This window comes from Rhincodon typus, chromosome 27, assembly GCF_021869965.1.
Source record: "Rhincodon typus isolate 14 chromosome 27, sRhiTyp1.1, whole genome shotgun sequence".
Classification (NCBI taxonomy): Eukaryota; Metazoa; Chordata; class Chondrichthyes; order Orectolobiformes; family Rhincodontidae; genus Rhincodon; species Rhincodon typus.
In genome coordinates, this window is record NC_063358.1 from 1,731,961 (window position 1) to 1,748,237 (window position 16,277).

Below are 16,277 nucleotides of genomic sequence, written 5' to 3' on the forward strand. Positions count from 1 at the left end.
TCACGTGGCACTGGTAGTAATCCAGAGATAACTACCCTGTTTGTCCTGGACTTCAGCTTCCAACCTAACTCCCTGTACTCGTTTTGCACATTCTCAGTCCTTTTTCTACCTATGTCATTGGTACCGATGTGTACCATGACGGCTGGTTGCTCACCCTCCCCCTTAAGGATCTTGAAGACACGATCTGAGACATCATGGACCCTGGCACCTGGGAGGCAACATACCATCTGTTCGTCTCGTTCGCGTTCACAGAACCGCCTGTCTGTGCCTCTTACTATTGAATCCCCCACTACAATTGCTCTCCTATTCTCCCCGCTTCCCTTCTGTGCCACTGGGCCAGGCTCAGTGCCAGAGACCTGTCCGCTATGGCCAGTTTTGAAGGAGAAGGAATATTTTTTTCCTTTGTGGAAAATTAGTACCTCAGAAAGGTTTTGTGTTTCAGTTCAGGGAAGGTCCTGATGGAAATCAGATGTGTGAAATAGTTTATAGAGTCATGGAGTCATACAGCACGGAAACAGACCCTTTGGTCCAACTCATCAGGAGATAATTTAAAACTATCAGGAAACCTTAGTGAAGGAATTGTAGTTTAAAGTTCCAGACCAGAAGTGTTTAGTTAGAATTCTGATGGTATTATTTGACGTTAAGAATGTCCAAGCTTGGTTGTGTGATGAATCAAGAAGAGTCAAAACTGGACTCAAAATAATATCTGTGATTTTCTCTCCACTGCTGAGTTTCTACAGCATTCTCTGTCTTTGGGGCAGCACTGCTGCCTCATAATGCCAGGGACCCGGGTTCAATTCCAGCCTCTGTGTGGAGTTTGCACATTTTTCCTGTGTCTGTGTGGGTTTCCTCCCACAGTCCAAAGATGTACAGATGTGACGGGGAGGCAATAGCCTAGTGGTATTATCACTGGACTGTTAATCCAGAGATCCAGATAACATTCTGGGGACCTAGCGTCGAATCCTGCTAAGGCAGATGGTAGAATTTGAATTTAATAAAAATATCTGGAATTAAGAATCTAATGATTCAATTGTCCATGAAACGATTGTCAGGATATTCCCATCTGGTTCAATAATGTCCTTTAGGGAAGGAATCTGCCAACCTTACCTGGTCTGGCCTCCATGTGACTCCAAACCCACAGCAATGTGGTTGACTCTGAACTGATCTCTGGGCAGTTAGGGATGGGCAACAAATGCTCGCCTGGACAATGATGGCCACATCCTGTTAATGAATAAAGAAAACAAAAGGTGGATTGGCCATGGGAAATGCAGGGTTACAAGAAGAGGATAAGGGTGGGATGCTCTTTAGAGAGTCAGTGTGGACTTGTAGGGCTGAATGGCCTTTTTCCAAACTGTAGGGATTCTTTGTTTCAGATTTCCAGTATCACAGTATTTTGCTTTTAGTTGTCCATGAGACACAATATATCTATTTGAGTCTTTTCATTTAAAATGCTGTTATTCAAACATCATTACTTTTTTTGATGACTCCCAGGATGAACTGGGATATTAGGCAGGGAGGCTGAAAACCTCTCCCTGACCAGGTCATGTTCTCTCACCTTGTAAATAGCCAGAGTTCCAGGGAGAACCAAGTAAATTCTGAGAGATGCTCTGAAGCCCTCCTTGAAGAATCGCAGCAATGACATTAATGACCAGGAGGAACTTTCTACCAATTATTCAAAATGGCAAAAACATGTCCATCAAGCTGCTTCATGCTTTGAGTCCAAACATCTTAATAATGAATTTGAATAGCAGCAAAGAAGGAATAAAATGGAAGGAAATCCTGCTCTATGGATCTCATTCTCGCATGGGATGTCCTGCCCCTTGGGCCCAACAGTCTGAGGGTTGGAAGTTGATCCGTTTGGTCACATGATGATCTATAGCAAAATGTGGGAAGATGTCATCCTCAAATTGAGGGGGAAGCCAATGATTTTGACTTTTCTTGATGGTCCAGTTTTTCATAACCACACGTTTTCTCCAGCCACACAATGGCTTTCGGAAGACAAGTCTTCACTGCAGTCAAGATGCTGTAACTGTTCCTTTAAGTGAGTTCACAATGCCCTGACCATTGTTAGGTCCAGCTTTAATTTCTCAGGCAGACTCTGGATCTTGCATGAGAGAGAAATATTCCATCTGGTGTGTTGAAAAAAAATTGGTGGCCCAGAGCCTCACAGCACCAGGGGCATGGGTTCGATTCCAACCTCAGGTCTGTGTGGAGTTTGCACATCCTCCCCATGTCTGCATGGGTTTCCTCTGGCTTCTTCCCACAGTCCAAAGAGGTGCAGGTTAGCCATGCTAAATTGCCCATAGTGCCCAGGGATATGCAGGCTAGATGGATTAGCCATGGGATATGCAGGATTACAGGGATAAGGTAGGGGGTGGGGGTCTGGGAGGAATGCTCTTCTATGGGTCAGAGAGGACGCAATGGGCTGAATGGCCTGCTTCCACACTAAGGATTCTGTGGTAAGTGAGGCATTCACCAAAGATCACAGAATTAAAACCATTGGTTTAAGATCTGCAGGGAAGTGAGGGGAATTTTTCTTTTCTTTGGAAAAGAAATGACACAGAGTTCTCACCAACTCACCAGCCAGTGAGACCCCCCCCGTCCCTGATATTTGAAACAGCTGAGCATTTGTAAAAGGAAATACCCTGCCACAGACAGCACTGTCAGTGCAAGTGACCTGTGACTACCACATGTTTTAAGGTTATGGGATCATGAACGAATAATCAAACACAAAATTGAATACAAAACTTTATTCATCAATGAATTAATAAAAACAAGATTTCAACATATTTAGAAGATATGAAATCACCACGGGCCCAAAATGAACTGTATCTGTATATTTTTACAGAATGTATAAATTGCACAAAATTAAGAATAATGTTTTGCCTTAAAAAGCAATTCAATGATTTTGATTTGTGCTCGGAAATTCAATATTTTACTCCATTTTAAAAAATTTGTACTATACAAGAGATGAAAGCGCGAGTGGTATTATCACTCGACTAATAATCCAGAGCAAAAACAGAAGTTGCTGGAAAAGCTCAGTAGGTCTGGCAGCATCTGTGAAGAAAAAAATCAGAGTTAACATTTTGGGTCCAGTGACCCTTCCTCAGAACTGTTCTTGAATTACAGCATCTGCAGTCCTTCTGGATTTTATTAATCCAGAGACTCAGGTAATGTTCTGGGGACCTGGGTTCAAATCCCGCCATGGCAAATGGTGGAATTTAAATTGAATTAAAATCTGTAATTATGAGTCTAATGAAAATAATGAAATAATTGTCGATTGTTGTGAAAACCCATGTGGTTCTAATGTACTTTAGGGAGGGAAACTGCCATGGCCTACATGTGACTCCAGGCCAGCAGCAATGGGTTGACTCTTAACTACCCTCTGGACAATTAGGGATGGGCAATAAATGCTGGACTAGCCAGCAATGTCCTCATCCTGTGAATATATAAAATAAAACACAAATCTGTTATCCAATCAGCCCAATGAAGTTTAAAAAAAAAGCTTTCCTCTCAATTTCAGCTGTTAAACCTCTGGTTCTCAGGAAACATCCATTAATTGGAAAAGCAGAGCCACCGAGGGTACCCCTCATCTATTGATATCAATCACAGTGACGTTTTGTTGTGAGGAAATAGAAGATACTTTTTCCAAGAAGAGAAGGCTGTATCAGTTTCACTTCACATAACACAAATGCGCACAGATTTCGAATATCAAGCAAATTGATTTTCCTGCTGTCCATGAATTTTTCCTCCAATTAATTCCCTTTCACCTTACCTGAATCAAAACCAAAGATATCACTGCAATGCCAAAACCGTTATTTCATGGAAAAGATAAAATAGTTTTGTGTCTCGTGTGGAATTCAACATCATTACCTGTAAAATATTGTCACATTATTCTTCTCAATCCCAATATAATGGAAGCTTCTATTATTCTTAATCATCAGGGTGGACTCAGCTTTTAGGTCATGTCGAGAAAAAGCTTCATTTCAAGAAGCTAAATCTGAAATAATTCACTCAGCTGAAGGGGTGCAGCACTAAAAGATACATGAAGCTTGATACCATGCAGGAAGGAGCAGCCCACTAGATTGGCACTCCATCCACTACATCAACCTCTACTCCTTCCACCACCTTCAACCTCCACTCCTTCCACCACCAGTACACATTGGTAGCAGTGTCTACCATTACAAGATACAATGAAGCAACTCACTGCGGTTTCTTTGGTAATACTTTCTGGGCCTGTCACCTTGAGCATTTGGAAGGACAAGGGCAGCACTTGCATGGGAACACCACCATCTGCATGTTCCCTTCCAAGTCACACACCATCCTGACTTTCAACCATAACAACATTCCTTCATGTTTGCTGGGTCAAAATTCTGGAACTCCCTTCCTAGCAGCACAGTGGGTGTCCCTACCCAATAATGGTTCCAAAAGCTAATTCACCACCAACTTCTCAAGGAATGAGCGATAAATGCTGGCTTTACTAGCAATGCCCATATCAGTGATTGAAGAATGTACACAACTCTAAGAAGGGGTAGCACAACTTCAAATAGAGATTTCTGTTCCTTCTATCCAACCTATTGACTGTGGGCCTGTATTGGAGAGCTTAAAGGCTGTTCTGTCTAGTGGTCTGCTTGGGAACAATCTGGGCGGATACTATGCATAATAGCCTGTTCTTAGACATGAGCTAATTCTAAAAGGTTAACAAAAAGAAAATCATAAAAATTCTTTCAAAAGCACAATCTTAAAAAAAAATAGATGATGTAGCATAAATATTTCAGTTAAAAGATTTCATTCATCAAGATTGCTACATTAAGTTAATAAAATGGTGACCCAGGGTCACCAGAACATAATAGAATATTTTGAATAATTTGAGTTTCCTTTCAGTATGTATAATTATTGTGTTTGAAAGTGGGACAATAACTGAAAGCAATTGGATGATAGAACAATTATTGGACCCTTAAAGTAATTGCCATAAGTTAAGTACTTCATGTGGAAAATCCAAGTCAGACACTTGGGTGCTAAATCCTTGGAAGCACACCCTTTACCAAATGGATAACCTGCAAAAGGAGCTAAATATTTACCAGGATGTGCTTTAAACTCAAGACATGTTTCATGCAATTAATCAACATTCTGACTATGTTTGATAGAATATTGTTATATGAAACCTATGGAATGGAGTTCTAAACAAATCTTTTAAAAGGGTCTAAGTTGGTGCTCCTAATAAAATTAATCAATCAATGAGATAATGGCCAGGAGTCCCCTCAGAACTGTTTTTGGCCACTGAATGAACACCTTTGGCCACTAAATGGATGGCAGCAATTGAAGAGGACAGCTCACCACCTCAAAGGAAATTAAAGGATGGATAATAAATGTTGGCCCAGCAAGCAAAACCCACATCCCACGAAAGAATTAAAAAAAAGTGTCAGAAATCTTGTTTATCTATTAGAAATGGAATTTCCACTGCGGACCTGGCGAAGATATCTACCTGAGTTTGGAGCAGATATGAGGACATTTCAAACGCCCTACCTTAGTGAAAAAAGTGACTTTCTCTATGCCCATGGTGAAATGAGGAACAATATCAGAGCTGCAGGCAATCATCCTTCCAGATAAAATGACCACTCTAAGGCTGCCTTGCATTTGGGCAACCAAACTGTGATCTGAATTTTTCCCTGTCTCATGCTACCCAATTCCAGGGAGAATAATTTTCAGAGTTTTTAAATCCCCAATAATGTTTACACCATCAGGGCATGAGGCACTGCTAAGGTTGTTGCTGGTATTGAGATTCAGTGGCTGTAAAGAAGTCTTCCAATACACTTTGCAAATATTCAAAAGTTGGCCGGTCTTCAGGCTTCTCTCCCCAGCAACGCATCATTACTTCGTAGAGTTCTTCGGTGCAGTTTTCAGGGGCCGGCATTCGGTAACCACGTTCCAAATTCTGAATGACTTCAGGGTTGGTCATACCTATAGGGAACAACAGAAAGCAGTGAAGATTTACTAATTGCAAGAGAAAACAAATAAGTCATTATAGGTCAGAAAAATCCAGAGACGGAAAGTGAAATTGTGAATAGCTGCATCAAAATAACTCCCCTGCCAAATTCAGCACATGCTGAATGATCACTGAGGTCCTGGGGCACGAGGCACAAAAATATATTAACATTCACTATGATCAAAAGTTAAACTGCAGAGTGAAGTTTAGTAACCAAAATATTTGAGAAAAACAATCAAATAGTTAAGGTCTGTTAAATCAATTATCCATTTTTGTTACAATGCGTTTGAAATTGCAGTTAAACAATGTGACAGAATGAGAACTGAAGGTTTATAGAGTCATATAGCATAGAAACAGACCCTTTGGTCCAACCAGTCCATGCTGAATGTAATCCCAAACTAATCTAGTCCCATCTGCCTGCTCCTGGCCACAACCCTCCAACTTTTCCTATTCATTTACTTATCTAAATGTCGTAACTGTGCCCACACCCATCACTTCCTCGGGAATTCATTCCACACGTGAACAACCTTCCGAGTAAAAAAAAAAAATTGACCTTCATGTCTTTTTTAAAATCTCCCTCCCCTCACCTTAAAAATATCCCTCTTGTCTTGAAATCCCTAGGGGAAGACACCTACCATTAACCCTATCTATACTTCTCATGATTTTATAAACGTCAATAAGGTCACCTCTCAACCTGCTACGCTCCAGTGAAAAAAGTCCCAGCCTATCCAGCCATTCGTTATAATTCAAATCTTCCATACCTGGTAACATCCTGGTAAATCTCTTCTGAACCCTCTCTAGCTTAATAATATTCTTCCTATAACAGGGCAACCAGAACTGGACACAGTATTCCAGAATAGGCCTCACCAATGTTCTGTACATGTCCTCAACATGACTTCCCAACTCCTATACTCAAAGGTCTCAGCAACAAAGGCAAGCATGCCAAATGCCTTTTTAATCACCTTGTCTATATGTGAATAAACTTCAAAGACTTATGTGCCTGAACTCCTAGGTCCCAAGTTCTACAACACTACACAGGGCCATAGCATTAATTGTATAAGTCCTACCATGGTTTGTTGTACCAAAATGCAATGCTTTGCATTTATTCAGTTTGAACTCCATCTGCCATTTCTCAGTCCATTGACCCATTTGGTCTTCGAAAACCTTCATCACTGACTACTATGCCACCAATTGTGGTGTCGTCTGCAAACTTACCAAACAAGCCTTCTATATTCTCATCCAAGTCATTTATATGATTGACAAACAAAAGAGGACCCAGAACCGATCCCTGTGGAACCCCGCTGGTCACAGGCCTCCAGTCCAAAAAGCAAATCTCCACCATTACTCTCTGTCTCCTACCATTCAATCAATTTTGTATCCGATTGGCAAGCTCACCCTGAATCCCATGTGACCTAACTTTACTAATTATCATGCAGCACCTTGTCAAAAGCTTTACTAAAGTTCATGTAGACAACATCTAACGCTCTGCCCTCAATCCTTTTGGTAACTTCCTCAAAAAACTCAATCAAGTTTGTGACACATGTTTTTACTTAAGCAATAATAATTTCAAAATGAGCGTGCTAATCACACCTTAGCCCACTGGTTATGTCCTATCAATAAAAGATGCATATTGGCATTCATAGTGTCTGTGAATAGCACCTCTCTACTTTAATTTGCTTTGGGAGACCGAAAGATTGAGGAATGTTAAAACATTCAAGGTTATGTGTCTAGTGCTGGAAGGTGGGACTAGTTTAGATTTAGTGGTGCAGAGTTGATAGACGGAAGGGCCTCTTCTGCACCAAATTATTCGATGATCTGGGCACTTGTTGAGGCAGCATTGTTAACTTTGTGGCTGAAACTGACCAACAATGACTTTCTTCCTCTGAATGTACACTATATATATTTTTAAATCATCCTGTTCACACCTCTGAGGCAGGTGGGGATTGAATGAGTGTATACTACGTAAGAAAATAGTGAAATGAAATCTTCTGTTCTACTTTGTAAAATACTAATTACAGAATCAGTCACATCTGCCACAACAAAACACACAAAAAAATGAAACTTCTTACTGCGCAGGTAAAGTGACGTGTCACTGATGGTAATTTGATTGATGCTTGAAAAGGTATCCAGCAACAAAGCATCGAATCAGCCCCAAAATTCAAACACTGTACCTGGATATGGAATTCTTCCATATGTCACAATTTCTGTAAGCAACACTCCAAAACTCCAGACATCAGACTTGATGGTGAATGTACCATAGTTGATGGCTTCTGGTGCCGTCCACTTGATGGGGAACTTAGCTCCTAAACAAAAGATGGAGATTCTATGTTCAACATCAATTTGACTCAGAAAATAGTTACAATGCTACATTCTCTGGGGCAATGAGGGCTGGGCAACAAAAACCACATGCAAAAAGCAAACAAAATTAAGAAAAACACATACTTAGTAAGACCAGGAAACTAACTAGTACAAATATGAAATAACAGAAAGTCTAGTTTGTAACTTTGCAAGTATGTTCCAATTAAATGGTGGTTTATTTTTAGTGAAAATAGAAATTGCTGAAGGAACTCAGCAGGTCTGGCAGTATCAGTAGAGAAAGAGAGAGACGGGTAACATTTTAAGTCAGGTATGAGACTTCTTTGGGACATCACACACAGACAATAATTACCATAGCCTTCCACAGTCACACATGGAGGACTATGACAAGGAGAGCTATGCGATGCCTGTACATGGATCTTTGAAATAGCAACTTTATTTCAATGTATGCAACAAAAGCCAAGCCATGCAAATACAGTCAGAATCGGATAGGATTACTGAAACCTTGTCTCCCTATCACATCACCTGAGAAAGGCAGCTTTGCTTATTAAAAGCATGTTTGCAAATACTTACAGGTGAGAAGAGATCAGCTTTGTGCCCTTGTACAGCTGCTGGGATCTCAGATTGTCTTTGTGAATTGTGGCCCTCAGGTGACATCTATGGTCACCAGTGATTACCTCAGCTTCACAGAGATCAATATATCAATTTGTAATGACCAATGACATGGTCAAGATGATTTATAGCCAATAGTTTATTGCACACAGTTGGATACTGCATGCATTTCACATACAGGGTACTGTGATCACCCAGTACTGTGCCTGTACCTGATTAATGCCATTGCCCATTGAATGTCCTCATATCACTCATGACTACAGACTGCATCCTCAAACAACAAAAAAACTCCTACTCCACTCACCTCAATCTGGGTGTGGTGGCAGCTATTTTTTATTTCCAATATGCATTTAAGATTTGGAGAAAGATGGAAGACAACACAGGAGATGTGCGAGGGGGCTAAAGATTAATTTTTAGGGACACCAGCTGTAACAAAACTGGATCAGGAATTGAAGCCATTGCTAGTGATGCTTTGGCTACAATTAGATAAATAAACAACAACCTTCTCAAGAAAGAACTATTTTCTACCTTGCCCTTTGACTTTCTTTGTGATTATCCAATCACTAAGTGTCGTTGGCTATTGAAACATTCTTGCAGCATTTATCACATCAGAATTATTAGACTACTCTACAACCTTCTTAGTTTCAGTGAAGAAATCCTTCCCTCCTCAACACTGTGGAACTGTGGGTGAACAGACCCTTGTTCAGGAGTTCACATTTTTAAACAGGATACAAGATGTTACACAATTGTTCATACAATTTTGGGGACACCATCTGACCTCAGATACACACATTAACTTGAGCAAAATGATCATGGGCTGTAAAACAGAACAATACCTGGACTGGGTGGGTTGAGGAAAGATTGGGCTGGTATCCACTGGAGCTTAGAAGCTTTGGCTGAAACATAGAAAATGCTAAGGCATCCAAATAGATGTAGAGAGGGCAGTTCCCTTTGTTGGAGAAGCTAGGACTGGGGGCTACTCTGTAAAAATCAAGGGTGACCCTATTAAAAGAGAGATGAGATGTTTTTTTTCCTCACAGATGGTTGTGAGTCTTTGCAACTCTCTTCCTAAATGGTGGTGCGAGCAGCATCTTTGAAACTTTTTAAGGCAGAGTTGGATAACCAAAAGGGTGAATGATTGTCAGGGGTAGTGGGGAACATGAAGTTGAGAGTTATCAGACTGGTCATGATCTCAGTGAATGGTACAGTAGGCTCAAGGGGCTGAAAGGCCTACTTCCTCATTTGCATGTTTGTATGTGCACAAATTTAATTTGTGATTTACCAAATGGAGTGATCTGATCGTGAGGCAATTTGGTTGGTCTGTATCTTTTTTAAAATTCATTCACAGGACGTGGGCATTACTGGCTGGCCCAGCATTCACTGCCCATCCCTAATTGCCCCGAGGGCAGTTAATGTCAACCACATTGCTGTGGGTCTGGAGTCATATATAGACCAGGCTAACTAATAGATGGCAGATTTCCTTCTCTAAAGGATATTAGTTAACCCCATGGGGTTTTCTTGATGATGGTTTCATAGAATTAGAGTTCTAATTCCAGATACTAAATGAATTCAAATCCTGGCATCTGCCATGGCAGGTTTTGAACCCAGCTCCACAGAACTTTATGAAGGTTTATGAAATAATAGTCTCGTGATAATATCACTAGGCCAACACCTGCCTTTTCTGACTGGGCTAGAGTTGGGTCCCACTTCATGTAAGGGCTTTTCTCTCGCGCAGTTCGGAATAGATTTGGTGTTCAGAACTCTGGGTATCTCTCGGTGATATTCCTTATGGATAGACTGGTGGATTCCTTGGAATTTATTGACTGCTCTGTAGAATGTGTTCATCCCAACAAAGCACTGACTGGTGGGTAGATTATGCTAAGGATTCCTGCCTTAATTGACAGTAAGGATTTGGTTAGTGAGTGGCACCTGCTGTAATCAGGATTCTGGAACAAAATAAAAATACAGTTCCTTACTATAATGTATGACTTGTGAGGTAAGAAATTGCAAACATACTAATTTTGAGATGGCTATTAAAATCTGCAGTCTCTGTAGTTCTATTGAGATCAGGACATGCTATCATATATCCCAAATATTCCATACCACTCCAAGCAATATATCCCAAAAAATACTAAACAATTAAGGTGAAATAACTCCACAGATGCCAGTATCCCATCACCAAGTCACCCTTTATTCACACATGGAGAGACCTTGACACTGATCCAGCTCTGTCAAAGCCAGCTCTCAGAGTGAACAGAATCTCTGACACTCCTGTTCTTATCTGTCAGCCAAGGCTCCCTGATTGGATCAGATTAACAACCCCAATCAGGGAACCCGTACTCTATGCAGTCCACCTGGCCAACTTAATTACAATCGCTACATGAGGGCAAAAGGAGGAGAAGAAATAAATATAATAACAATCATGAGAGGAAAAGTACGAGGGAAACATATTTAACTGCTAAAGCCCTAAAAAGCATTTTGTGCAAGAATATTTTGCAACTCACATGGCGGCTCAGTGGTTAGCACTGCTGCCTCACAGCACTAGGGATCTGGGTTCAATTTGGGCCTCAGGCAACTGCCTGTGCAGAGTTTGCACATTCTCCCTGTGTCTGCGTGGGTTTCCTCCCACAGTCACAAAGATGTGCACGGTAGGTGGATTGGCTATGCTAAATCGCCCATAGTGCCCACGGATGTTTGGGTTAGACACGGGAAATTTTTGGAATGGGTCTGGGTGGGATGCTCTTCAGAGGGGCGGTGTGGACTTGTTGGGTTGAATCGCCTGTTTCCACACTGTAGGAATTCTATGATTCTAAAATTTTGACATCATCATATGGAATAATAGGACAGGCTTGAGGTTGAAATGGCCTGTTTTCCAAACAATGCCACAAGATGGCACCCTGAACCAAATTACTATTCCATTATATTCTTTGGGCCTTTGCTGTCCAATTGCTAAATTGTATATAATTTTTAATATTTCAATATTGAGGAAACCAACTGCAAATATTACATTGATTAGAATAACAGAAGCCATCTGATCTTTTTCCACATTTAACTTTAGCTTCTTCTTCCCTTTTTCTTTCAACGGTCCAGCAGGATTTCTGTTACCAGAATGGCTGCACAACCTCACTGAAGGAATGTGGTTGTGAAAAACAGTTTGTACCTACTGTTGGTGATAACAGTGTTAATTGAATCATTTTTGTAAAGGTGTATGTTCATTGCGATGATAACAAAGACTTTACCTTGTTCCTGAAACATACCTACTGTCACCTACTTATTGCTCGAAGAGGACTGGGGGAACTTCAACTGAAATGAGGGGCCTTAGCTGTTTTTCAGTTTCTAATTAAAAGTTGTGATGCTCAATTTTAAAATGGTCCACTAAAGTGACTTACGTTTATTGTGTAATTTTGTTATGGAGTTATAGAATTATAAGATCCAGGAGGTGATCTTTTGTCTGTGATGGCTGTCTAAAAGATTTATTCAATTATTCCCAATCCAGCTGTAATTTCCATTAGCTGTACAAATTTCTCGGATTTGTGAGAAGCTCACGTCAGCAGAGTTGGAAAGAACACACTGAATAGTTTCCACAATCCGCAGCGAAGAAACTGTAAGGAATCAGTTATGCAGCAACTAAGGAGTTGAGATAGAGGTGTCATTTCTCCAGACTTGTGTCTCTGTAACAGATAGTGTCAGGAAATAGGTTGAACTTTGTTTTGCTGTGAGTTTTAGATCTTGCTAACCATCTTTTATATTTAAATTGCTTAATATGTTTTCTTCTTCCCTTATGTTCTGTTGTTAAAGAAAAATCTGCAGCCTCGAGTGACAATGTTTCAGCGTCTAACAGACACACTAACTACACATTTCATTCTGAGGTCCAACTTATCCAGTATTACCAAAAACTGGGATCATTACAATGTAAACAAACTAATTGGTTGTTGGCAGCATCAGAGTTGAAGTTCATTCTGTTCACACCCAATAATCACACACTTATATTTTCTGGCTGCAATCACTGGATAGCGATCAGCAGCAGAAATGCTGGTGCCTTATCTTCATGCTCCATAACAGAGGATGGAGACAGTAATTGCAGACCTTCTGCAATGGAAATAACTGGTGGCAAGAAGGACCAGAATTTGAGAAGGGTGTTATTCCACTCCTAGTCAAGGGATGGAGTTTTTTTAGTTGCAAAAATGATTAACTATTTGTTAAATAAAAGGACTTTTTTCATCTGTTTTCAGCATGGCCATCATAGCCCTTCCGTAAGGAAAAAAATATTGAAATCATGCAAGGCGCTCACACAGTTCAATTAGCAGGGTGTTTCCGGGAGTTGATCAAGTGCAGCTACAGCTAATCCACACAATGCGACACTGCAGTTGTAGCTTGGGTAAAGTGAAGGCTGTAAAAGTGACTCATTCCTGAACCAGTGAGACTCATCCTCTATTCAATGGCAGAGTTAAATGTGACCACTGATGCTGGCCACATTTATTTTTGCAAAGCTATTTCAGTTCACAAAGGAATTGCAGTTACAGTGTAAATATACACAAAGAGAAACTAAATTCTTCAAAAGGGAGTGCAAGTTTAGAGCGGTATTACTTGTGCTCATTATTTGTGTTATCGATATCGATAACAACCACCCAGACCTTGCTGAATAATCTCAACATTAAATTCTGTTGGGATTTGTGCCCTGAAGGGAATTAAAACAATGCAAAGAAACACAAAGTTATCACTGTCTTGGTGACCATTTATTTCATCAACATAAATAAATTAAGCAGACAGTTTATTCCAATGACAGTAATCAAATGAATAAAGGAGAACCAATGGTTGTAGTATATCTATATTGCCAAAAGATGTTGGATAAAATGTCACATGAAAGGTTAATACAAAAGATAAGGGCTCATGGAGTTGCTGTGATATATTAGCATGGATAGAGGATTGGTTAATGGGCAGAAAGCAGGGAGTAGGGATAAATAAGGCATTTTCGAGTTGGCAGGCGGTGAATAGTTGAGTGCTGCATCTATTTTAATGATGTACATGAAAGACAGATCAAAATAATGTATCTAAGTTTGGTGTAAGTGCAAAACTAGGACAGAATACAAACTGTGTGGTCTATAAAGAGAGGCTGCAGAGGGATATGGAGAGGTTAAGAGATTGGACAAGGCAGTGGAAGATGAAGTATAAAGTGAGGAAGTGTAAAGTCAGTCACTTTGTTCATAAATATAGAAAAACAACATTTTTAAAATGTTTGTGAGATTTGTAAATGTTGATATTCAGAGATTTGGCTGTACTTGTATAAGTTACATAAAATTTCAGTATGCAGGTACAACAAGTATTTTGGACATCAAATGGCTTGTTAGACTTTATTGCAAAAGGATTGGAGTACAGAAATAAATAAATCTTGCTACATTTGTAAGGGACTTTGGTGATAGCACAGCTGGAATACTGTACTCCAGACTTAAGGAAGGACCCAATTGCAGGAGCAGTACAGGTAAGGTTCGCTAGGTTAGTTGCTGGAAAGAAATGGTTGTCCAAATGATAAATTGGATCTGAATTCTAGTGGTGATCTCATTGAAACATACAAGATTGTGAATTGGATTCAGAGGCTAGACACTGATAGGTTGTTCCTCCTGGTAGGGGGATCTAGAACACAGGGGGCATATTGGGCCATGGGGTAAATCCTTTCAGACAGAAATCAGGAGAAATCTCTTCATTTCAAAGTTTTTGAATCTTTGGAATTCTCTACCCGAGCGGTTGTGGATGCTGCATCTTTGAATGTATAGGAAGCTGGAATAGACAGGTTTTTGGTGTCTCAAAACATTGAAGGATATGGGAGCAGGCAGAAAGTGGTGCTGAGGCCAAAGATCAGCCACAATTGTCCTGAATGGTGGAGAGGGTTTAATGGGTTCAATAGTCCTGCTCCAGTTCCTGTGTTCCTATGCGAAGCTATGCCCAGATAGTTTGCACAAAAAAGACTTCTTGTACTGTTCCTAAATGCTATATATTGTAAGGTTTGCTAGAAATGGAGAAAGTCTGAACGATATAGGAAATTGCAGGCTTTTTGATCTTAGTCGGATGATAGGTCGGCACAACATTGTGAGCCGAAGGGCCTGTACTGTGCTGTACTGTTCGATGTTCTATGTTTTAAAAATAATGTACAGTCCTGAGCAATGTGTCCCACCTGACCACGTGCTTTAGGGTATATATCTGGAAGTCTACACTGTAGTTGGATCTTAAGACCTTTACCAGAATGTTGTATCAAAGAGCTATCAGTGGCTTCCGGCACAGAGTGTCTGTGCTTTCCCACATTGTCTGATTTCCTGTTCTTTGTCTTACACATCACTGATACAGCATTGAAATGACATACTCTGGCAATTACACAAACATGAATCATTGAAGATAAAATATGAAGCCCTGTTATCAGTCTGTGGGGATAACATTCCACAAACTACTACTTTTTGGAGGACTGATGAACACTTGTGTAAAATCCCTCTGCATTTCTCTGCCAACTTATTTTGTTTCAGAGGGAGTTATGACAACTCTCAAATCTTGCATGGAACAGCACAGAAGATAATGCAATTTCTATTTTCATTTGTTCTCAACTGGGAAATAACTCCTGACCAAGTATGGCTATGGGTTAAACTGATAATTCACTACTCAGCTGTCACACTTGCTGTAGTTTATAATCTGATATTGTGATGCTGTATAACCAATTGGAAATTGCGGCTACATTTCTGCAAGAAACTGAGATAGCATTAATTTTGAGATTTTTCAATTTTTCCTAGTTTTACTGCAAATACTTAAAGGAAAAAATAACATGGGAGCATGCAACTATGTATACATTCAAGGTTTTGTTTTTTGGTAAATGTCACTGTGGGAACAAAATTATCATGGACCAGCAAATTACCCTCAATTGGCTGGGGTGAATCATGGAGGCAATGGGTGGAAGAGGGTGGTGGGGATGATTTGGTGGTGTCTGTAAGGAAGGCCCATTGCCTCCCAGGCACATGACTGACCAGTGGGGCCAACACCCATGGTGAAAAACCCTGATAATGGATATTCCATCTGAAGAGACGAAGGGTCCCACACCTTCTCAGAATGGCTGGGAGCTGACTGGAATCGCCCCTTGACTCCCAGTGATCAAAGAAAACATTCCATGAGATCAGAACATGACTCCTTCCCCATTTGCCTGTATCTAATCTGCACATGTGCACAATCATCTCATCATCTGTTGCGAAGGGAGTGGGAGAGGGGAGCAGAAAATGGGTGTGGGGAGAAATGGGACACACTATTTGTCTCAATTTAAGCCAGTAAGGCACAGAGATCAGGATCGGAGGATTGCTCTGTCCAATTTACCAGCTGATCAATGCTGCTC

At 40.5% G+C, this 16,277-nt stretch overlaps 1 protein-coding gene across 1 annotated transcript in view; it reads right to left on the reverse strand.

The window, feature by feature from the left end:
* Positions 1-2,735: 2,735 nt before the first annotated feature.
* LOC109923406 (proto-oncogene tyrosine-protein kinase LCK-like) overlaps positions 2,736-16,277 on the reverse strand; it is a 68,907-nt gene continuing 55,365 nt past the window's right edge. Inside the window, exons 14-15 of the mRNA XM_048612906.1 lie at positions 8,158-8,289; positions 2,736-5,961 (exon numbers count right to left, since the gene is read on the reverse strand). Coding sequence (XP_048468863.1) covers positions 5,759-5,961; positions 8,158-8,289 — 335 coding nt within the window. The 3' untranslated portion in view covers positions 2,736-5,758. The remainder of the gene's footprint in view (positions 5,962-8,157; positions 8,290-16,277) is intronic.